This window comes from Mchenga conophoros, linkage group LG18 (genome assembly GCF_057382185.1).
Source record: "Mchenga conophoros isolate Kocher_MC1m ecotype Shallow Benthic linkage group LG18, M_conophoros_male_GT1.1, whole genome shotgun sequence".
Taxonomy (NCBI): Eukaryota; Metazoa; Chordata; class Actinopteri; order Cichliformes; family Cichlidae; genus Mchenga; species Mchenga conophoros.
In genome coordinates, this window is record NC_140543.1 from 17,841,434 (window position 1) to 17,864,062 (window position 22,629).

At 40.4% G+C, this 22,629-nt stretch overlaps 3 protein-coding genes across 6 annotated transcripts; all 3 read left to right on the top strand.

Moving 5' to 3' along the window:
- Window positions 1–2,014: 2,014 nt before the first annotated feature.
- Window positions 2,015–14,152, top strand: prkacbb (protein kinase, cAMP-dependent, catalytic, beta b). Of its 2 annotated transcripts, none has more exons than XM_085253688.1 (10): window positions 2,015–2,417; window positions 6,444–6,499; window positions 6,578–6,706; window positions 6,989–7,087; window positions 7,185–7,267; window positions 7,382–7,508; window positions 7,598–7,693; window positions 9,269–9,391; window positions 9,532–9,696; window positions 12,734–14,152. In XM_085253688.1, exons 1-10 carry the CDS (start codon window positions 2,372–2,374, stop codon window positions 12,857–12,859), a joined length of 1,050 nt encoding a protein of 349 aa, XP_085109814.1. In that variant the 5' UTR covers window positions 2,015–2,371; the 3' UTR covers window positions 12,860–14,152. The 2 variants fall into 2 exon arrangements, with proteins under 2 accessions (XP_085109814.1, XP_085109813.1); XM_085253687.1 differs by having other exon boundaries at window positions 2,016–2,417; window positions 6,438–6,499.
- A 385-nt stretch (window positions 14,153–14,537) lies between these two features.
- exosc4 (exosome component 4) lies at window positions 14,538–16,409 on the top strand. The gene is made up of 3 exons (XM_085254473.1): window positions 14,538–14,773; window positions 15,582–15,788; window positions 15,888–16,409. The coding sequence occupies exons 1-3, from the start codon at window positions 14,603–14,605 to the stop codon at window positions 16,245–16,247; spliced, it is 738 nt and encodes a 245-aa protein (XP_085110599.1). The 5' UTR covers window positions 14,538–14,602; the 3' UTR covers window positions 16,248–16,409.
- Window positions 16,410–17,060: 651 nt separating this feature from the next.
- gpaa1 (glycosylphosphatidylinositol anchor attachment 1) lies at window positions 17,061–21,674 on the top strand. 3 transcript variants are annotated; one of them, XM_085253297.1, is made up of 13 exons: window positions 17,061–17,145; window positions 17,431–17,551; window positions 17,640–17,819; window positions 17,953–18,064; window positions 18,180–18,327; window positions 18,421–18,522; window positions 18,616–18,812; window positions 18,921–19,117; window positions 19,224–19,377; window positions 19,487–19,558; window positions 19,650–19,846; window positions 20,501–20,671; window positions 20,760–21,674. In XM_085253297.1, the coding sequence occupies exons 2-13, from the start codon at window positions 17,478–17,480 to the stop codon at window positions 21,001–21,003; spliced, it is 1,848 nt and encodes a 615-aa protein (XP_085109423.1). In that variant the 5' UTR covers window positions 17,061–17,145; window positions 17,431–17,477; the 3' UTR covers window positions 21,004–21,674. The 3 variants fall into 3 exon arrangements, with proteins under 3 accessions (XP_085109423.1, XP_085109425.1, XP_085109424.1); XM_085253299.1 differs by having other exon boundaries at window positions 19,653–19,846; XM_085253298.1 differs by having other exon boundaries at window positions 17,100–17,145; window positions 17,391–17,551.
- The last annotated feature ends 955 nt before the right edge of the window (window positions 21,675–22,629 follow it).

The following is a 22,629-nucleotide window of genomic DNA, read 5'->3' on the forward strand; positions in this document are numbered from 1 at the left end:
CTATTTTTCACCCCAACCACAGCAACATCACACACATAAAGACTTTTATCTAAAATTCACCCACTCACAGTCCAGTGGGTACATCAAGGACAACTCGGGATTCTGTATCTTGTTCACAGTTACTAATCCGCAGACCTTCTGATTGGTAGATGACCTGCCTACCACCTGAGCCACAGCTGCCCTAAACCGACCACACCACACATCTCACCTCTGTTACGCTGTCCTCACCTCCTACATCACCCTCACATACTTCTCTGCCGCTCCAGACTTCTTCCTGTAGTACCACAATTCCACCCTTGGCATTTTTCCTATATTAGAAAGTCCATATGAGACTCACGTTACCACAGGAAGATTCAGTAGTTACCAGAAGTTACCAATACTAAAAATTAAAACGGAATAAAACAAAAAAGAAATGCAGGAATTTTTTTCATTTGTCACCCTAAAGCCAAGCTGCACTGTGCAAAAAGCACAATGCACTTGCCTCCCTTCAGATCTGCAGGCAAAGAACAAAACCCTGACACAGATGTTACAGAGGGAAAAGAAGCAAGAAGATCAAGGAGGTCTTATACCATCTACCACATGGTATTACCTGCGAGGCACATGTAGCTGAATGGAGCAAAGCGAGCCACATCTTGTCAGAAAAGAATGAGGCAGCTGCAGTGGTTGTAACTACAGGTATGCTTATTAAATTTGTACTTACAAAATAACTTATTATTGATTATTTACTGTTTGCAGTTCAGAAAAAGCTGTGATGATAGATTGGCAGACAAATAATTTCAATATTTTTATTAGAAACATTAATACTATGTTTTTAGTCTTGTATTTTTGTTTTGTGTTATGTTTTACTCTATTTCTTGCGGTATTTATGGTATTATTATTTTATTTATAAAATAAATACCCTGTCCTAATATGGGAATTTTGAGGAAGGTTTAAACTAGATTTTATAATACAAAAATTTATGAAGACAGCTTGGGGTGTCTAAATTAAGGTTTTTAAATCGCTTTAAAACTCCTTTATGTACCAAATCTTAGTTTGATAGAAAAACATACTTTACTCTAAGAAAGTTTTTAAACCTGAAATCTAGTCTGAAATGTTTTACAGATAGATAGAAATATAAAATTTAAAGTAGATTACAAACAGTCCTCTATGTACTTGACTAGTAAATAAATACAACCAAATCTGTAAAAATGTAAACGAAACGTTCTGCATATTTTATTTTATTTTATCTGTTTTCAGAGTATTTTATATCATTTATTTATTTATTTTTAATTTTTGTTATTTTATGTATGACAAATGCCAGAGACAAGATTTATAAAAATCACAAACAGAACTTTTTAAAAGCAGTTGACTTTCAGTCTATAGACAAAGGCCGTAGACTGAACAAATACCAAAATTCAGGATATTTCATATATATATATATTTTTTGTTTTGTTTTCCAAGTTCACAAAATCGTTTCACTGACTTTTTTTTTTGTTTAACTTACTTTACTTACTTTTTTGAAATTTACTTTGCACTTTTTTTTTACATTTGTAGTTTTTATTATTTTTTCAGTTAAATAAAAACAAATCTAGTTTTAGTTTTTTGTCTACTTTCAGTTAACTATAAAAACCTTGGTTATTTTTGATAGAAAAACAACATGGTTTTAACATAATTTTCCCTTTCCTTTTCAGTTAAATCTAATAATGATAATATATGAGTTATTACTACTATATTTGTGATACTATATCTGTCTATCGCGTACTTGTCATGTATAAATCACACAGGCATACAAATAAACATTTGAAGCTGTGCAATGAACTTGTCAAAGCAGATGTGCAGCTGACATGGTGTAAGGGAACACTAATAGCGTTTGGCTCTGAACACACAAATGAAATAAAGACTCATTCCTCTAAAGTCAGACAAAAGAGCACTCTAACGGTATCCCACATCTGCGAAATACAATCGCCGCGATGCTCCAAAAACGCGGAAGCATGCCTGGTTTGGCATCTGCTCAGAGCCATCTGTGGCCAATCCAAGCCCCTGAGCGCTCCGTGAACGCAGCTGAGTGCTGGTGACGGTTCTCGGGAGCAGCTTAGTCAGAAACAGGAGTGACCGCTAGCTTCATGACAGCCGTGCAGACATCAGTGAACTAGCGGGAGCGGAACATCTTTCGCAGGGAAGAAGGAGCGGGAGAGACAGAGGGAGAGCGAGGGGGCAGCTGGAAGGAAAGGGGGCGGCTACTGGACGTTGCTTTCCTCGCCTTTTAAACCGAGTAAACACTTGCATCGATTTCGGGCTAGCCTCTTTTGAAGACCTCGAAAACATAAGCTGGAAGGTTAGCTAGCCGCCGCCATCTCTTCTCAGTCGGAGCGACCGCCGTGTCTTCCACACCATGGGGAACGCTGCCACCGCCAAGAAGGGCAACGAGCTAGAGAGCGGTGAGTGCGAGCTGTCGTTTGAACTCAGAAGTGTTATTGTGTTGCGTTTAGTCATCTCAACAAGATGCCACGAAGCAGCCAGCTAGCCTGTTATAACTAAAAACTGTTTAAACTACCAGCCAGAGTAAAGCAAGGGAGGGCCGTCCGTCCGTCATCGCCCCCCGCACATTCCCACATTGCACCGACGCTGAAAGCACTCTGCGTTTAGATAGAAAAATGAGCATGAAGTATTGTTTTTGTGGTTCTGCGTATATATATCCATTTTTTTAAAGTAGGGGGGCTACTGAAGGTAGCTATAGCGCCAAGAAGACCCCCGGATTGTTGTGGTTTTTTGGCATTCAGGGGGGTGGGGAAGGGGAGCCCTGGCAGTGTTAGGAGACTATTAAAGCCTGTTAAGTAGCCAGGAAAACAGTGCGTGTCTATTAATGGCTCTCTATGGTAATTTCAAATGTTAAAAAGGCGATTTGCATGCAAACTGGAGCACAAGAGAGCCTGGAAGAGCAGCTAGCCTGCTAACTTTAGCTTTAAGTGGTGGTGGTGGTGGTAGTGGTGGGGGGATTAGCCCTCAGAAGGCCCCTATCACTTCATTGCCTCTTGATGGTTGTAGCTTTCTAGGGCCTTCATACACTGACACACTCATCAGCGACTTGTATTTGTCTCATGTCAAAATCCCTGCTTAATGAGTAAAAATCCTGAGCCTTAGCATCACCTCGCCACCTCTTTTGTTGTGTCATCTCGAGCTTTATAATTCTTTGGCTCTTGCTGCATATTTGACTGCAGGCTTCTTCTCAACAATAACAACAGCAGCTAGTTGTACAAAGACAGAAAGTTTTCACAGATGGTCTTAAATCTGCGGCAATAAACCGCAGGCTCTTGGGTAATTGTTAAATAAATAGACAGTAAATTTTATCTGAAGGCAGCGTAGGATTGTTCCTGCCCCGGGCTCTTCACTGCCACATTTTATTCTGGGCTGCATAAACAGCAGCATGACCAAATATGGTGGAGAAATGACAAATGCCCTCTTTCCATTCATAAAGCCTGGACCTGCTGCCGTCTTCCCAGCATTAGGGCCGCACGCTCCCCAGAAAGCACACTTTAATCGTGTCACTCATTTGTTTAGAGTCCCTTTGCTAATCTTACTGTGGTAAAGGTCCATCAGGGCTCACTTCTCACACTCAGTGTCATTGACTGGAGCAGCTTGTCATCAGACCTTCGTCAGAGGATAAGGGGTATTACAAGCTTTGAAAGGTTTGACGTAGCTCAGACTAGGCCAGTGTTACTTTGTGCTCATATGCTTTTATGTGTGCAGCTGGTCATCATTGAGCATCCCCTTGCTCTTAAATAATAAAAAGAAATCCTCCTGTATTTGGCTACAAACAAAAACACGCCCAGTGCATTTTCTTACTCTTAAAAAAAACAACACAAAGCAGAGAACCATCTGTGTTGAGTTGTACACTGAGTTTGTTTAAGGTAATGCCACTTTATGATGCAGTGATTGCTGAGATTTATTGACCTGTAGAGAGACACCAGACAGGCCCTGTGCACAGTTCCAAGCAGACGTACTCAGGCAGATGGAGATGATCAGATCAGCTATATTATCTATACTGCCAAGCATTTCCGCTGAATGCAACTATGATCCCTAGATCCTGGGCCATAGCTAACTGTTAAACCCATTTAAGCTGACACTGTGCTCCGAGGGGCAGATTTGTCTGGAGTGTAGCCGCCCTGATAAGACGACCTGGTTACCCACAGAGCTGCACGTTACCTGTGTTTACTGTACATTGATGCAACAAGCTGGACCGGTTGGAAGAGCACTGACACGGTCACACTTGGACGGAGAGATTAAACACTTGCCATCATGACACCTGTTTTATATCACAGTGCGCGTGTACTGTAGTGTAACTGGATAAGCCAACATAACTCAACCATGTCTTGCTTGTGTGGAGTTTGGCATTGATCTCAGAAAGGGCTTGTCGACTGTGCTAACTTTACTCTATAGACACGCAGCATTGCAAAGAGTATTGAAGATTTAAACTGAACAAGCCTAAACCTCACAGTTTGTTTTTTCCAACCCCCGCACTGAATTAGACTTGAGACAGTATATTCCTCAAGTTTTTGATATAATTTTTAGATGCTTCATTTATTTCTCTAACAAGCTGGATATTTTCTTCTAATGTATTTGCAGACCTTGGAATTGGAATTTATGTTTAGTTTGTGATGGGTTATTTAAGCAAGGGTAAAAATATGTCTTTAACTTTGACCTCTGCAGTTTGGGGCATTATTTTCTTATTTTTAACAGATTAAAGTTTATAAAAGGTCATACTAGAGCTAAGAAAAGTAATTAAGAGAATAGATGATACAAGTTGGCAACAACAGAATATGCAGTGAAACGAAATTTGGTTTTGCAGCTCTACAGATGTTTTAGTTAAAAGTATAAAAATGCATATAAATGGTAACAAAAAACACAAAACGATAACAATAATCACTCAATAGTACAAAAATATTGCGCAGTGGTTCAGCAGGATAAGTGATGTTGCATCTGCAACAGCATCTGCTGTGAAAATGTGTAATGGATGATATACAGGGCACTGTTAAATGCAAATAAAATCTGTATGCTATGACCTGCCAGTCAATATATCCAATGGAAACTGAAAAACTGTATTATTTTCCCTCATAAAAATGCTTGTGTTGAACTTGATACCAACAGCACGCTTTAAAAAGTTGGTGAAGGAGGATGTTTACTGCTGTATTGTATCACCTCTTTGTTTTCACAGCCCAATGGAAGAGTTTGGGAACTAAGGAACTGCTGTTGTTTTGAAAGGGTGCTGGAAGTGACTCAGATTGCACGTGTCTGATTCTTAGAAACCAGAACCTCATTTGACAAAATCACTATACTCATGTTAAAGACAAAAACACCCAAATGTCTTGGTGTCCATAGAGTTTATCAACAAAAAGTTATTGCTAAAAACCTTCAATTCCGACATTGAGGTAGCCACTTGTTACTGTACCATAGCTGTTCTTTTTTTCAGTGGGAGTGAAAAAAGAAAGAAGATGCTTTAAATAAAAAAAAGTTTGTAGTTCAGATTAGATTTGTAATGTTTTTATCTTTGCTATAGATGATCTTTTCAGGCTGATCTAGCACGCATGGCTGAATTTCTGATACAGCTTTTTTTTAAAACACCATAGTAGGCAGTCAGTCTCTTCTTCGATTCCTCACGTGACTCTCAGCTCTGTTTTCATTCCTGTTGCTTCTATTCACTACACATGCTCCATGTTTGTTGACGTGTTATACTTGTTTTTATGTACATGAACTCTATATTTCTCTCTGTCTTCTCTTTTCTATCACGTCATCCGTGTGGGTGATTGTTCCTGAAAAACCTTGGTGATCAATAGAGACCTTTGGTATGCTAAATTCCTCCAAAGATGACCAGAATGGCAAACAGAATTGGTCTTATTGTGAAAACCTGCTAAACGTGCTTGCTTTTTACTTTGTCCTGCTTTGAAAATAATTCAGTGTTTTTTGTTATCTGCATTCTCTCAATCTGGATATCTGCTGTGTGTCCCATACATTGGTTTGTTTATGCTTACCATTTTATGCTTTGTTTGGTAGCCTTCCCACAAACTCCTTGTAAGTGATGCACAAGATGCTCAGATACACTTTTCCCTCTCATTTCTGAGTGCTGTGGTCCTCTTACCGTTTTTAGTAAGGCTACAAAATAACAGAGAACGTTCTGAGTGTCTTGGAATGCATCACTAGTCTGCTTGTTGTGGATGTTGCTGTCTTGTGTTTGTATTTTGTCCCCCTCTTTAAACTAAAGTATGTGATACTTTTAATATATGTTTTAATTCATATCCAGATGAGAGTTGATTGCCCGTATTGTTCTCCTCATTTGTTCCTTTCCCTTCTATAACAATGCCCTTCGTTCTTTTTGCCAAATATAACTTTTGTACTCATAAGCCAAGCTCTTTTGGCATAAAGAAGTGTGTGCTGACCGCCTGTCTGTGCTCTTTATCTTTTAGTTAAAGAGTTTCTAGCCAAAGCCAAAGAAGATTTCTTACGGAAATGGGAATGCCCACCACAGGTCAGAATCTCGAAAAGTTGAACTCGCTATTTAAAGACTTGGCACACGAAGCAGGCTAACATAATGTTGTTTCAACAGAGCACGACGTGCCTAGATGACTTTGACAGATTAAAGACGCTGGGTACCGGCTCGTTCGGTAGAGTCATGCTGGTGAAGCACAAAGGAACAGAGCAATACTTCGCCATGAAAATACTGGACAAGCAGAAGGTCAGTGGCAACACTGTCAAACAGACAGTAGTGTTGACATAAGCGGGAACCACGCATGACGATGAAAGTGAGGTGGCGCTAAACACATCCAACAAATGGCTGCTAATCTTCTTAAAAAAATGACATTATAACCTGTTCTTGTTGTATTAAAAGGGTTACTGGGGGACACAAGTAAAATAAATTATAACTAAAAGCTGCCTTTGCTTTCAGTGTTCAGCCGTGTCTGTTGCTAATGTTAGTGAGATTTGCCCGGCAAGGTCATCTTATCTCTTTATCTGTCAGGTGGTGAAACTCAAGCAAATAGAACACACATTAAATGAGAAGAGGATATTACAGGCAGTGAGCTTCCCCTTTCTCGTCAAACTTGAGTACGCATTTAAGGTACAGTATGATTTTTGGCATTATATAATTAAAATTCCTTTATTTGAGTCTCAGTAAAATTAAAGTGTGTTTTTTGGCCCCTCCCCTCTTGTTTTAGGACAACTCCAATTTGTACATGGTAATGGAGTATGTTCCAGGTGGTGAGATGTTCTCACACCTAAGACGAATTGGAAGGTTCAGGTTAGTTTTCGTCTGCAGTCTCCTGCGGTTTTGATTCGTCATATAGATTTTCTGATATTACTCGCGCGTGTTTGTTTACGACTCTAAACAGAATTATCTCTTCTTCCGTTCCAGTGAACCACATGCGCGGTTTTATGCCGCCCAGATAGTGCTGACATTTGAATACCTCCATTCACTAGATCTCATATACAGAGATCTGAAACCCGAGAATCTTCTCATTGACCACCACGGCTACATTCAGGTGAGCCAGAACGCAGATCAATACACAATTCTGCTGTGTTTTCTGTGTGTCCACACTTGCTGAATAAACAATGTGCGACTGACTTCCAGGTGACAGATTTTGGATTTGCTAAGCGGGTAAAAGGCAGGACATGGACGTTGTGTGGGACACCGGAGTACCTGGCTCCGGAAATCATACTCAGCAAAGTATGGACGTCATTTTGTAACTTTATTTTTTCATTACTTTTCTGCACTGCATCAAAGCATTTTTTCTTACTTTAGTCATTATTTGATTAATATTGAAAATCAGCGATGCCACACAGAAATGTTGAAGCAAAATAACATCAAGAATTGTGTGACTACATAGGAAGAAAAGGTTTACAGCTTATCTTTTAAACAGCTTGTCTGTAGGACTGCAAGCAACCTCATCACTGGTTCCTTTCTAGACATGTAGGTGAGCTTTAAGTGTCCGCTGCAGCTCAATGGAAGTGGACCTACTGCCTGTGTAAATAAGAAGGGCACATTCTAACAACACAAAACTTTTAGTTATAGGTGATACAGTAATAAAAACTCCCGGGCAACTTTAGGTACAGATCTCCATTTGGCTTCAGAACTGACTGAATTCTTCATTTTATATAGATTCTGTTCTCATAAAGGGATGGACATGGTCAGCAACAATACTCTGTGATGTTTAAATGATGCTCAATTGGTACTCGGGCTCAAAGTGTGCCAAAGAAATATCCCCCACATCATTACACCACCACCAGCAGCCGGATATATGCTTTCATGTTGTTTTCACTAAAACCTGACCAAACTTTGGAGCAGAAATCGAGACTCATCAGACCAGGCAACATTTTTCCATCTGCTATTATTGAGTTTTGGTGAACCGGTGTGATTTATAGCCTCAGTTTCTTGTTCTTAGCTGACAGGAGTGGCACCAGGTGTCCTCTTCTGCTGTTATAGCCAATCTGCTTCAAGGTTCAGTGAGTTTTGAATGCAGTTGCTGTTGACCTCTCATTCTCTTCTGGCCTTTGGCATCAACAAGACATTTTTACACAGAGAACTGCTGCTTTCTGCATAGTTTCCCTTTGTCAAACCATTCTCTGTAAACCCTAGAGTTGGTTGTGTGGGATAATCCCAGCAGATCAGTTTCTCAAATCCTCAGACCAGCCTGCCTGGCACCAACAACTATATTAAGGTCTAAGTCACTTAAAACACCCTTCTTTCCCATTCTGATGCTCAGTTTGAACTTCAGTAGGTTGTCCTGACCGTGCATAAATGAATTGAGATGTGCAGTATGATTGGGTGATTAAACATTTGCGTTTATGAGTACAGTTTCATTTCTGCTAATGGATGCTTGTAAAGCCTAAACACTGGTCTGTAGATGAGTCATATTTTACAAAAGTTTCTATGACCAAAAAATAAAATCATCATTAAAAGAAAAGAACTGTTGCAGGAATTTATCTAGAGAGGGAACAGAATTGTCTGTGCTTGCTATACAAATGTCTTATTTCTATATACAAAGTTCCAGTTTTCTAACTGCAGGTCAGAGTAAAATTAGTGGTGACGTGCAGATTCTTACAATGCAACTAACCAAAGCTCCTCAGTGTTATTATCCAAGTGCAGCTGCGGGAGCCATTTGGAAGTTTTCTCAAGTGATAAATTATAATGAGAAAGTCTTAAATGTCTTAAAAACAGCCTACTTTTTCTCCACTTATATACTAGAAGTGTTTTTCTTCTTGTGTGTTTCTGTTACATTAACATGTGTTATGTTCATTTTAGGGCTATAACAAAGCTGTGGATTGGTGGGCCCTTGGAGTCCTCATCTATGAAATGGCAGCTGGCTACCCTCCTTTCTTTGCAGATCAGCCTATTCAGATCTATGAGAAGATTGTGTCTGGAAAGGTAAGAAGCTGCTTCTTTTGGAAATGCAAACATGATGGCATGAGGAGCAACGGTCATGCATGATAGCTAAGTTAAATTAAATGTGCACGATTAACGATTAACTACTAGAAATGAAATCCTAACACTTGTGGCCTTTTCAGGTTCGGTTCCCGTCTCACTTCAGCTCCGATTTAAAGGACCTGTTGAGAAACCTGCTGCAGGTGGATCTGACCAAACGCTACGGCAACTTGAAGAATGGAGTCAATGACATCAAAGGACACAAATGGTTCGCCACAACAGACTGGATCGCAATTTATGAGAGAAAGGCAAGATACCAAACACACATTAAAGTGACACCATACAGAATTAGCTCGTAGAGTTAATTACATATCGATTTACACCCATACTTATTTATTTATTTTCTAGAAAGTTTCTAAATACTCTTCAATCAGTTTTACTACACGGTCCTTTCTGATTGTCGTTACTGTTGCATGCACAGTATTTACTTAATATATTTATTTTATTTTTTAACTGGCCAGTAAAGGTGTGGGGTTTTTTCACTTGGAAATCACCCAGCTTTACTGCACATGGTGCCACATGCCAGTTTGCAGGCGTGACAGTGATAATGGACTGTTTGGATAAATCTAATTAGTTATTTAGCTTGGGCTTAAATCTTATAGACTTCCTTTAGTTTAGCTTAATATGGAATCATTATGGGTTTTTTTTATTAACTTTGTTTTTGCACTCTACCTGTGATTTGCTATAAGATGAAAATAAGCAGCGTTCTCTGTTCAAGTTAGTCCAGTAAAACTCCAGAGTAGTTCCTCATGAGCAGAATTGCTTCCTGGGGTTTTATGAAGTAAAAGTAAGATAAAGAGCTGCAAAAAGGAAGAGAAGCCGTTTTGTATTTACAGTGAAGTTGGAACCTTTTCTTTGTGGACAGTTGCCTTTAGTATATTGCTGTATGACAGTGTTAGAATGTAATATCTTGGGCCAATCACTGTGTAGTCTCACTGTAAGTTGGCGGGCACCCATGCTGAGATTTTATAAAGTCCCAGTGAACAAATATCCTATTTGAATATTCTAGTCCAGCTCATATAAGCATATTTTGTTATATTTGCAGAGGTCCTTTCTTCTCTTTGATCATTTTGTTTTAATATGTATTTTCAGGATGGAATAATTATGGAAAAAAAGTAGACATCTGACTACGACGAAATGATCAGATTAATTGTATAACATTTGTTTCTGGATCCTGGCTAATGTCACATGCTTCTGCGTGTAAGGTTATTCTCTGACATGTAGTAAATCCAGAGCAGAGGGAGTTGAACGGGCAACTCTGAAAAAATGCCACAGTTTTTGTATTTAAGATATACACGTTGTGTTGTACTGAGTGCATCTTTGAAAGTAGTGTTCAGTAAGTGATGTATTGAAGCATTACAGATGCAACTCTGCTGTTTGAGAAAATCATCCAATCACAGTTTGTCTTTAGTCTCAGTTATGTGTATTATGTATTTGAATAAGCTGCAATCATATGACTTCTGTTAAATAATGGGTAAAATTAATGTACAAACACAGTACAAAGAGCAAGTTAAAAGAAAGTTAAATATAGATCATATAAATTATATTAATTTTATCAAGGATAATGCTTTGTCCGAAGAGGTCAAATATACAATGTTTGCCAGATGGCTAATTTTTAACTGTTGTCCACAAGCCAGATGTAAACAAACAAATAAAACATACTGAATGACTAAATTCAGTGCATCATTTAGAAGAAAAATAAATATTTATAAAAATTAAAGTAGAACTTAACGCATAGTTGAGTCAGCGACTTTTAGCTTTTCTAAAAATTTTCTAAAATTCCTGTTAATTAAAACATCTTTGCAGACAAATATTTCAGTGACCTAAGTGACCTAAGCTTGGAGTACCAAGTGCCCGACAGCTGTGAGATCATTTGCCATTTCCCCTGCAACGTTTTGCATACAGGGCAGGTATTACCACTTTGGAAAAATAATTGCGTTGGGGATAACGGCTCTTTTGTCGATCATTTTCCAGAAGCCTACATTACTCACCCTGTTTTTTTTAAACTCTCATATCTTTGGTTAAATTAATGTGGCTACTTTTTTGATTTCAGCGTGTCTTTGTGAGACAGACGGATACGCATACGAAGGCGTTGCATTGGCTTATTTTTACAAACGTCTGAGTTGATGTTGGAAAATTCTTGTTAGCAGCCATTGCATTGTTTTTCCTTAGCCTTCATGCATTAATTATCCTGCAGTTTGTGATGTGTTTTCAATAAGGTACTTGTGCTGCTTTGTGGCACAGACATAATATGACTTGGCTGACGTTGCTTGCCCTACATCCAAAGTATTTCCAAACTATGAATGATGATCCGCTTCTAGGGACAAGCTCCACGTCGTGCTGCGCCAGACATTTAAATTTTGTTTCGATGGCTGTTACCTGGAGTATATCACCCCAGTCAAGTGCTTTCAGGAAATGTGATGCTGAACAGTTATGGGAAGTCAAATTCTCAAATGATTGAGATTAAAATTTGAGTCATTGTGCAGCCCTAGTTAAAATGTAGCTATACAAAATCCTGTTAAATTAGAGGGGACAAAGATGAAAGTACAAGCGATACCAGAGGTACCCATTAACCTGTAACATATTTGATACATACAGTTTTTCATCATCTTTGATTCTGCTCTTTTGGGTTTTTCTTCTCCCATAAAACCTAAATAAATTGGACAACACACTTTTAAACGATAAATTGCAAAAATTGTCAGAAGATTCAATGAACAAATTCTCTGAATGATTTCTTGGTTAGGGCTTTAAAGGGTTAACTCTTTGCTATGCATCAGCTGGTTTGTACAGTGTGTGTCTGATTATGTATGAAGGCACAAGTGTCTATATCTGTGGTGTGGAAGCTCTTCAGATCAGATGCTTTGAAGATGATTTTTAAGATGGGATTAAGATGTCTAATCAAAGGATTCATGCTTTTGTGCTTTGTTGTACTCATAGGACGTGAATAAAGTAGTTTTAGGAATGAAAAGCAGACTTTAGAGGGAAATTTAGATGTGTGTGCTCTCGTATCTGCACATCTGGTGAATTGTTACACAAACTGCAGAGTTGACAGTTTTTGTTAAGTTATTAAAAACTGCCTCCATTGTAAAGGGAGAGGCTTCAGACACTAGCTATCTGACAGGCACATCATTTAAGTTGACAGCATTCGGGGTTTGCCAGGACAACAGATGCTGTCTACATTCACTGTAATACAATACAGTCTTGCCTGCTCTACTGACAAGCCAGTGTAGGCATAAATATAATATAATCTCACCCAGTAAAACAAGTCCTTCTGTTCTTCTGCAGGTTGAAGCTCCATTCATACCAAAGTGTAGAGGCCCGGGGGACACCAGCAACTTCGACGACTATGAGGAGGAGGAAATCCGTGTTTCTTTAACGGAAAAATGCGCAAAGGAGTTCGCAGAGTTTTAGGACGTGAGAACATGGATATATCAGGGAAAATAAGGGGATCTTTGCACTCTTCTGAAGACTTGGGATGGAGCAGAGACCATCTTTTTCAGATCTACTACATAGTCCCTTCATTCCACAAGGCTGAATGAGGTCGCCATGATCCTTGGGTGCCGATAACCTGTCACCGTCACGTACACCTGCATATTAAAGCAGACACATCACTTTTCTCTTTCTTTCTTTTGTTTTTTTTTGTTTTGTTTTTTTTGTACTTATCCATTTTTTTTTTACTTTGAAGCAGTTAGTCTTGGATGTTGTTATCCCCTATAAAAATGTGATATTTTTCAATTTATGAGGAAAAACTGACAGTGGCCAATAATGATACACACGTTTTGGGTTGTAGGGATTCCCGTCCAGTTGTCAGCAATGTAAATTAAGAGTGTGCATCACATTTAGATTTTGTCTTAGGTGCAAATCTGTCCAGACATTTGACAACTTTGACTGATTAAAGGATGACCAAATGGGAAAACGCTAAGTGACACAAGAAGAGAGGTCCTTTCCATTCTTTGCTTTAAGCCTTAGAGAGCCAAATCCTTAGATGAGCCCCCCTCACCCCCATGTTCACTGTCTCCTTTGTATCGTGACCCAGGCACAGCAAGCCATGCAGAAAATGACAAACCTTGTTACATTAGTAAAAATGTAAAATCCACTTGTTTGTTTGATCTGCTTGGGTCCGCTAGTTACATGTAAAGTTTGATATGTTCCAATATTTTGTCGCTGTGTCAAACATTATAGTCATATTGTTCCCATCGGGCCTGCTTATAAAGACCCTCATTACAAGTCTGTGGAACAACGTGACCTTGGTAAAAGGGAGTAAAGAGAAATCCTTTTAGGATTTTAACTTTTATGTAAAGCTGAGAGGGTCAGTGTGAATAGTGTTGCATCTCCGCGCCTCAACATTTAGTGAACCTTAAAAAAAAAAAAAGAAGTATAATGTACTCAATGAAAGATGTTTTAAAATCTTTGAACAGGAATGCATAAAAAGGATATTTACCATATTCTCCCTGTTATCGCCCCAAAGAGATTCTTTATTTCATTCTTGTCAAAGAATGTAGATTTGCAACTTATAGGTATGCATATTTGAAAGCTTGATTTCAGTTTTCCTCACAATACACTGGCTAAAATGAAGACTGCTCCTTTGTATCACATGTAACCCTGTTATTGTTAAGCTCATTACATCATACGTATATGCATTGTTTCATATATGTTTTTATTTATACACATTAGAGATGCTAATAAATTTTATTTTTAAAAGTGTTGGAATTTTCTTGCACCCTTTCTTCCATTGTGGATTGCGGATCCTACTGTGTGATCTGGGTAGTAACAGAAGTCCAGAGGCCTCAAGAGAAGATATTTTATTTTAGACGTTTTGAGCAAGTTTGTATCACAATCGTCACAATGAGCACGGATTCCTGATTTGGCATCTTGGTATGAACAACTTGGACCACAGCAGTGTATATAAAAGATGACCATAGCCACCAGTGACGTGAAACCAGAGTATTAAACACAATGAAAACGGTTTACTGTGGATACTAACTGTGCTTCTCATGGTTTCCGTTCTGCCTGGTTTTCTTTTCCGGAAGTTGTCGTTCGGTTTGGACCTATGCTGTTGCCGTATTTCTATTAGGTACTCGGCGTATGGGTAATGTAGTGTAGCAGGAGACACGTGGGACGCTGCGTTGCCGTTCATTCGAAGTTTACGGAAACATGGCGGGCCTGGAACTGCTGTCTGATCAAGGATACCGTTTAGATGGAAGGAAAGCCACCGAGCTGCGGAAGCTTCAGGCCCGTATGGGTGTGTTCACTCAGGCCGACGGCTCTGCGTATTTAGAGCAGGGGAACACCAAAGCTCTGGCCGTGGTGTACGGTCCCCACGAAGTAAGTGCCGCGGATGGAGGAGAGGGTTAGTGGGGATAAACAATAAAATGCATTTGATTATGGTCATCACACCAGTAACATAAAGTCGCCACATTTTGATATAATATAGTGTAAATACCTGAGAAAGGGGCATTTTCAGCGAGACCCTTTGCTTGTAGCAGTACTTGCACAGTGTGGTATCATTATTAAATTATTGCTCAAAGCAGACGGGATGTGTAGTAAGTTTTATATAAGGCTCAACAGCATGAAGTATGAATTGAAATCAAAGTTATGATAGCATATACATTCTCTACACTTGTTGTTGAATTCATACCTTGTTTAATGGTATGAATTCAACAACACTTTTCCACTTGAGTTTTTTAGTCCATATTGAGATAATAGCATCACACAGTGGCTGTTGATTTGTTGGTTGCACATCCATAATATTAATCTCCTGTTACGCCACATCCTAAAGGTGCTCCTTTGGAATGAGACATGGTAATTGTAGAGGTCATTTGAGAATATTAAAGAAACCTGTTTGAGGTGTGTGACGTGGGGTGCTATCCTGCTGGAAGCAAACATCCCAAGATGTGATCATAAAGGGATGAACACAGTCAGCAACAATAATCAGGTTGACTCTGTGCAAATGATACGTTTATATTCCATTTGTGTTAACAAGCCGTCGAACAAGTGCACCAAAAAATGTGTCCAGTTGGTGTATATTGCAGCATTTATTTATGTTGGGTGCAGTTAACATTGTTCCAGTGTGTAAGCACAGTAACGTCCAGTCCAAGCTGTACATCAGTTCTTACCTGTCGTTTTCCTCCAGATGCGAGGTTCTCGAAGTCGGACTCTTCATGATCGAGCAGTTATCAACTGCCAGTATAGCATGGCCACGTTCAGCACAGCGGAGAGGAAGAGACGACCACACGGAGACCGCAAATCCACTGAGATGAGCCTCCACCTGAAGCAGACGTTTGAGGCTGCTGTGATGACCCAGCTGTACCCTCGATCTCAAATTGATATCTATGTCAAGGTTCGTGTTGGACTGACGCTTCATCTGGTGAGAGGTATTATTGCAGAAATAGATTTTTTTGTAATTGTTCACAAGCACGTTTCCATCGTCTTTCAACAGATTCTGCAGTCAGACGGAGGGAATTACAGCGTGTGCGTGAATGCTGCCACATTGGCAGTGATTGACGCTGGCATCCCCATGCGGGACTATGTGTGTGCCTGCACTGTGGGGTTTGTGGATGAGACCCCCCTTGCTGACCTGTGCTACGCGGAGGAAAATGGAGGCGTGAGCTCATTGGCTTTAGCGCTTCTGCCCCGAGGTGGACAGATCGCTCTGCTGCAGATGGATGCCAGACTGCATCAGGATCACCTCGAGACTCTGATTGAGGCTGCAATGACTGCTTGTAAAGGTGTGAGCAAAGTGCTGGATGAGGTGGTGAGGCAGCATCTTCAAGAAGCCTCGGTGCTCACCGGAGAGTGACGTGGGACGGCAGCGGGAACATGTGGATTCCAAGTGCAGCTTGAAAGTGTTATTGGACTTTAAATATTTACAAATGATATTAACCTTTAATTCATTTATATCAGTCACTGAATACTTTTGTATGAATGTGATAAATGTAATAATAAATATGTTAGTCATGCATCGTTTCCTTATTGGTTGTTTATTTATGAGGGAGGTATTCAAACTTGTCTACTTATATGACATCTGCTCCTGCAGCTTCACCTCTCCACCTGCCATTAAAACACGTATCCTCTCTTGTTTCTACTGACCTTCTCTCCAGGACACACCTCCATCACTCCCGGTTATCTTCCCCACCTGCTCCCTACTGTCTACGATGGAAGCTTGTTTGTCCAACTCCATTTTTTTTTTTTTTTGCGATTTTAACCTTTTCTCAAAAGTTTAAGTTACTAAGTTCTTGAAATTTTGTCTTACTTCTGAGCTCACACATTTTGAGATGATATATATATATATATATATATATATTTCCACTGGCAAGCTACCACAAGCTACCACATTGATGTTCTACATTTTATAGCAATAAATAATAATTTAAAAAAAACTAAGTTTAGATGTTTAAAACTAAATAAACGCGTAAACTCACACGCTAAATGAAAACTACGAGCTTTAGGCATTTAAGAAAAATTTTATGGGAAACATGTACCTTAAAATAACGATGGAACAGGTTATTCATCGAGTATTTTCAATATTTCTTTGTGTCGTTTTATTTTGTTTTACTTTCTTTTATTTTTAACTTGGTTGAGCGGAAGTCGGTGCGCCGCAGTAATGTTCCCGCAGGAACAAGGAAATCGAAAACGTCCAGCAGCGGCTTCTGCGATAAAGCCCCACCTCTGAAGGTGGATGTGACCAGTGGACACAGGTGGGTTTTTCATATACATTCTGCAAAATAATACAAAGTTATTGTTAAACATCTTAAAAACGCGTTTGCAGGGTATAGCGGGTTTAAACATTTACCATTTAGCGAAATCGTCCTGGCTAACCTCAGCTGTCAGTAGATGCTCTGACAATGGATCCCTGGAAGCTATTTCTTAGCTCGATATAAAGGCGTGATTACCGCAGCGTCGAATGGTCATAAATGTCTTCATATCGATGTTTATTCCTCAGCGGCAGCTATCCTGACGGATTGTTAGTGTGTTTCCTTCAGGATCCGCCAGTAAACCCAGGCTTTGGAGTAACGTTACAGCTGATAATATGGGGCTGCTATCTGACCCAAACAGAAGACGGGCTTTGATCAGCATGCTGACTCGCCTCAATGCCCCAATCTGGTGAGCTTTAGTCAGTGCGAACCGTCTGCCTACTTTCGTTTAGCTCTCTCTCTCTCTCTCTATTAATATTACTTCTGTCTTGTTTTAGTGTGGTCTGCTACTTTGCCGGTGTGGCTTGGTTCATGGGTTTGGCCTTTGAGCCGTTCACTCTGCGGACATACATGTCAGAGAATGCCATGGGCTCTACCATGGTGGAGGAGCGCTTTCCAGCTGGGGAGAGAGCGCTGGCCACAGGGAGGGAGTTTGCAGCCCATAAGAAGAAAGTTGGGTAAGGTTTACTATAAGCTTGTGGGTCTTTATGCAGTTTGTTCCTAGTTTTTTGTTGTTTTTTCAAACTCAAGTCTAGGTAGAAGTCTGATCGTTTTTAGTGTAATCTTGTTTGACTATTTGCTTCTCTGCAGTGGGATGCCAGTGGACTGGCTTGTGAAGAATATGCAGGATCGAGGACTGGAAGTGTTTACTCAGAGCTTCTCTCGCACACTACCCTTCCCTGATGAAAACAAAGAGCGATATGTACGTTTATCGTGGAAAACTGATTTTGTTCTCAGCAAGAGACAGACTGGTGTTTGCATAATCTTTATGAATATTTCATGACTTTGTTTTTGGTGCTGTCTCCTCTTCTTGGCAGATTGTGAAAGGCACAAATGTATATGGTATCCTTCGAGCTCCTAGAGCTCCACGAACTGAAGCCTTGGTGCTGAGTGCTCCCTGCAGCCCAGGTGATAACAACAACCAGGCTGTGGGACTGCTTCTCGGCTTGGCTCAGTACTTCAGAAGTGAGTACAACACTCATTCCCCTCTCCTCCTCCACAATTTGAATGATGCTGCAGTTGCTTTTCTTGGTTTAATGAATGTTGTTTTTTTAATAGATCAGATTTACTGGGCAAAGGACATCATCTTCCTTGTCAATGAGCATGATTTGATTGGTATGCAGGCCTGGTTGGAGGGCTACCATCACACCAACACTACAGGTGATCAAACACGTGTATCTAGTTACAGTACAGTAAAATAAAGGAAAGAGATGTACAACTAAGTTAACTTTACTGCTGAAATGGTTCATCCAGGTATGTCGTGGTCTCCATTACAAGGCCGTGGCGGATCAATTCAGGCAGCACTGTCCCTGGAGCTTAGCAGTGATGTCATCACCAGTTTGGACCTGGTACTGGAAGGCCTCAATGGCCAGTTACCCAACCTGGACTTAGCAAACCTCTTCTATGCCTTTTGTCAGAAGATAGGAGTTCTTTGCACCATCCAGGGCAAGGTAAATGCTTATAAACAGACGCACTTTGCTCTGTGCATGGTTAGCAGAGTGCTAAGATTATGTGTTGGAGAGTCGTTATGTAGCTTTTCTTTGTGGATGTGTTTACAGCTGCAAAGGAACGATTGGGATAGCGTGTCAGGGTACAACCACGCTGTGCAGACTATGATGCTGATGGTGATGAAGCAGGCCAGTGGGCGGCCCTGGGGAGACCACGGCCTGTTTCTGCGCTACCACATCGAAGCTGCAACCATCAAGGGTGTCAACAGCTTCCGGCAGTACAAGACTGACGCCACTACCATCGGCAGGTCAGAGATGGTGTATACTGATTTTGTTTATATTTAAGGCTTTTATGTTCTGCTTGTAATTTGACACTTTTATGATCTTTTTTTTGTCTAAATGAATGTCCTGCAGGCTGCTGGAAGGAATGTATCGTAAGCTGAATAACCTCCTGGAGCGCCTGCACCAGTCCTACTTCTTCTACCTCATGCCGTCACTCTCTCACTTTGTCTCTATTGGATACTACATGCCAGCCTTCGGCCTGCTCGCCGTTATTCTGCTGCTTCGTGTATCCTGAAATAAAAATGAAATGAAATGTATAAAAGAAACCTAATAACAGCTGAGAGCAGGGTGGGAACAAATTCAACCTTCAGTTTTTTTCCTTGACTGTAATACAGGCATTAGACTTGTGGGTTCAACTCAATACTCCACCATCGACAACAGAGGATGGAGTTGCTGACATTGATCAGGTTAGACACACGTGCTAAGACAAACTCATCAAAACTGAACCTGAATTTTGCTGGTTAAGCAACACTTTAATAAAAATCTGCTTCCTTCCAGCAGTCCAGTCCAGGAGTGCTGTCGGTGTTGACTCCTCTGGTGATCAGCCACCTGACAGGAGTTGCTCTGTACGCGCTGCCGATCCGTTTTCAGGAGACTGCTGTCGAACATTTCCCTGTGTCTGAGACCGAGGCTGTGGTTCTGACAGCAATTGCTATTTACACAGCAGGCCTGGCGTTGCCGCATAACACACACAGGTACTACATTGTGTGTGTGTGTGTGTGTGTGTGTAAATTGATTTTCCTTGTTTATTTCCTTGTACATTTTATTAAATACACCTGTCCTACTGCTTGTTAACCCAAATATTTAATCAATCAATCAGATGATAGTAAGAAGTGGTTTGTCTGAGTATTTCACAAACTGCCCACACAACAATCTCTAGGGTTTACAGAGAATGATCAGAAAAAGAGAGAAAAATATCCAGTGAGCGACAGTTCCTGATGTCAGAGTAGAGTGACTCGAGGAGGGCAAAACATTAATGTACAAACTATGAAACTGAGTTTTCAGTGTGAGCACAAATTCAAATCATTCAGGGTTCTCACACTGAGTTATGTATTCATCAGTGACACACTTAAGAGACATCCACATAGGAAGTGATTTCAAAGTGACCAGAAACCACAGAAAGTCAGTAGCACTTGGTAACTTTAAGTTAAAAAGGGGGCGGCGACGTAAAATCTGTGGGGCCCGAATGAGTCGATCAACTAAAGTGAGCTTCCTGTGTGGATTACCCCTCAAAGTTCAGTACATAAAGTTAAATTGTAAACATGTCAAAACATAACTTTTAGTTGATTATCAGACAATGGCTAACTTGACGCAGGAGATTAAGTGAGCTGTTGTGTTGTTTGTTGCAGACTGCTGTCGGGGGAGGGCACGGAGCAGGGCTGGAGAGTGCTGAAGCTCGTCGCGGTGCTGTACCTGGCTGTGCTGCTGGGCTGCACTGCCCTCATCAACTTCTCCTTAGGCTTCATTCTGGCTCTCACTCTGGTGCCCTTAGCTGCCTTTGTCACACCCCACGTTCCAAAGTAAACACCTGCACAGACACTTTGGCCTTCATAGCCCTCTATCACTATACAGAACTAAAACCGTGTTCTGCTCTTTTTCTCTCTCCAGGGTTTTGTCAGCGTTCATCTTGGTCATCCTCAGCCCAGCTTGCACGCTCCTGTTTTCAGTCTTTTTCTTTCAAGAGCTGCAAGACATGCCTGTCAGCTTCCAAGATGGCTGGTTGCTGTATCTATCAGTCATTTCACAGGGGATCCTGGACCACTCCCTGTACGGATCTTTAGTCTACCCACTCATAGCATTGCTGGTTTATCCATGCTGGCTGCTTTTCTGGAACATCCTCTTCTGGAAGTAGCCCACAGGTCCACTGAAGGGTCTCGTGAGTGCGACCGCCCTCCGAAATGTACTCAGGTCTGTCATTGCTGGGTGAATGTGAAGAATTACCAGTTGAATCCACTGGAGAGGAAAAAAACAATGTACTGTAGTTGCCTTGGAGAAGACGCAGCAACTCCAACTCCATGTTTGGACATTTGGTTATTACGTTTACTCAAAATATTTCAGACTTTAAACATCAGAGGCATTTCTGAGTCACCAAAAACTATTTAAAAGTGAGCAAAATGAACTGATTTCTACTTAACATCAGTCTTAGAATTACACAGTATAGCTGCATGAAGGGGATGAGTTTCCCAATAACTATAAAAGTCACCGTTGGGTTGATTTGTGTAAAAGGAGATTTTGATTAAAGACTTTTTTTGGGGATTTCTTCTAAAGGTTTTTTGGGGGGATACATAAAGAACAATAGTTTTTTTATTAATCATACAGGATGCTAAACATTGACTCGGTACCAACATATAAAACAGTGATATAATGGTAGAAACCATTTTGGCCGTCTGCCTCTTTTTAAAATGTTTGTCTGCATTGGAACAAGCCATCACTACATCTAATATTTTTATACTTGTTGAAATTTTGGTTTGTGTTTATTTCATATTTATGGCTGCCAAAAATAAAATACATTTTGACACCTTCCTGTATTATCACTGCACATACGTACATCTTATTTACTGCGGCAAATACATAAAAACGTTCCATTAGGACAGGGGTGTTCACGAATTTGATATCATTTACCGTGTCACAGAATTATTTAACATTAATCTGTAATATAATAAACATGGATGAAAAATAGTTTTTTTAGTGTAGAAAAACACAAAAAAAGAGTGAAATGACACTTTTCCTACAGAAAGAGTTCAGACCTGTTGCCACAGATTAAAAGGACTTCCACAAAGGCCCTGTACAAACATCTGGAGGGTTTACAGAGAACGGTCAAAGACAAAATACCCAGTGAGCTGCAGTTCTCTGGTTAAACATGCCTGTTTGATGCTAGAGGTTGGAGAAGAAGACCACACTGCTTCAAGATAAGACCCAGAAATAACCACATTACAGCAAAGTATGCTGAAGAGCATCTTGAGCCTTAAAGCTGATGGGCTACAGCAGCAGAAGATCGCACCAGATTCTGTTCACCTAGGAGCAGGAAGCTGAGGCTATGATTCACACTGCAGCCTTCTTGAGTATTGATGCTGACCGTGTTCATGCCTTTATGACCACAGTGGACCCATCGTCTGATGGCTGCAGGATAACGTACCATGTCAGAAAACTCAAATCATCTCAAACTGGTTTCTTGATATGACAATGAGTTCACTCTACTCGCATGGCCTCCACAATCACAGATCTCAAGGCAACAAAGCACCTTTGGGATGATGTGGAACAGGAGATTAACATCATGTATGTGTATGTGCAGCTGACAGATGTGCAGCATCTGTACGATGCCGTCATGCCATTCTGATGGATGTTTCCAGCACCTTGTCGAATCTGCGCCATGAAGAATTAAGTTAATTCTGAAGGCAAACAGAGGTCCAACCTCTTACTAGCAGGCTGTGCCTAATAACGTGACATTTGTAGATCTCACAAGAACAGAAGAAACAGC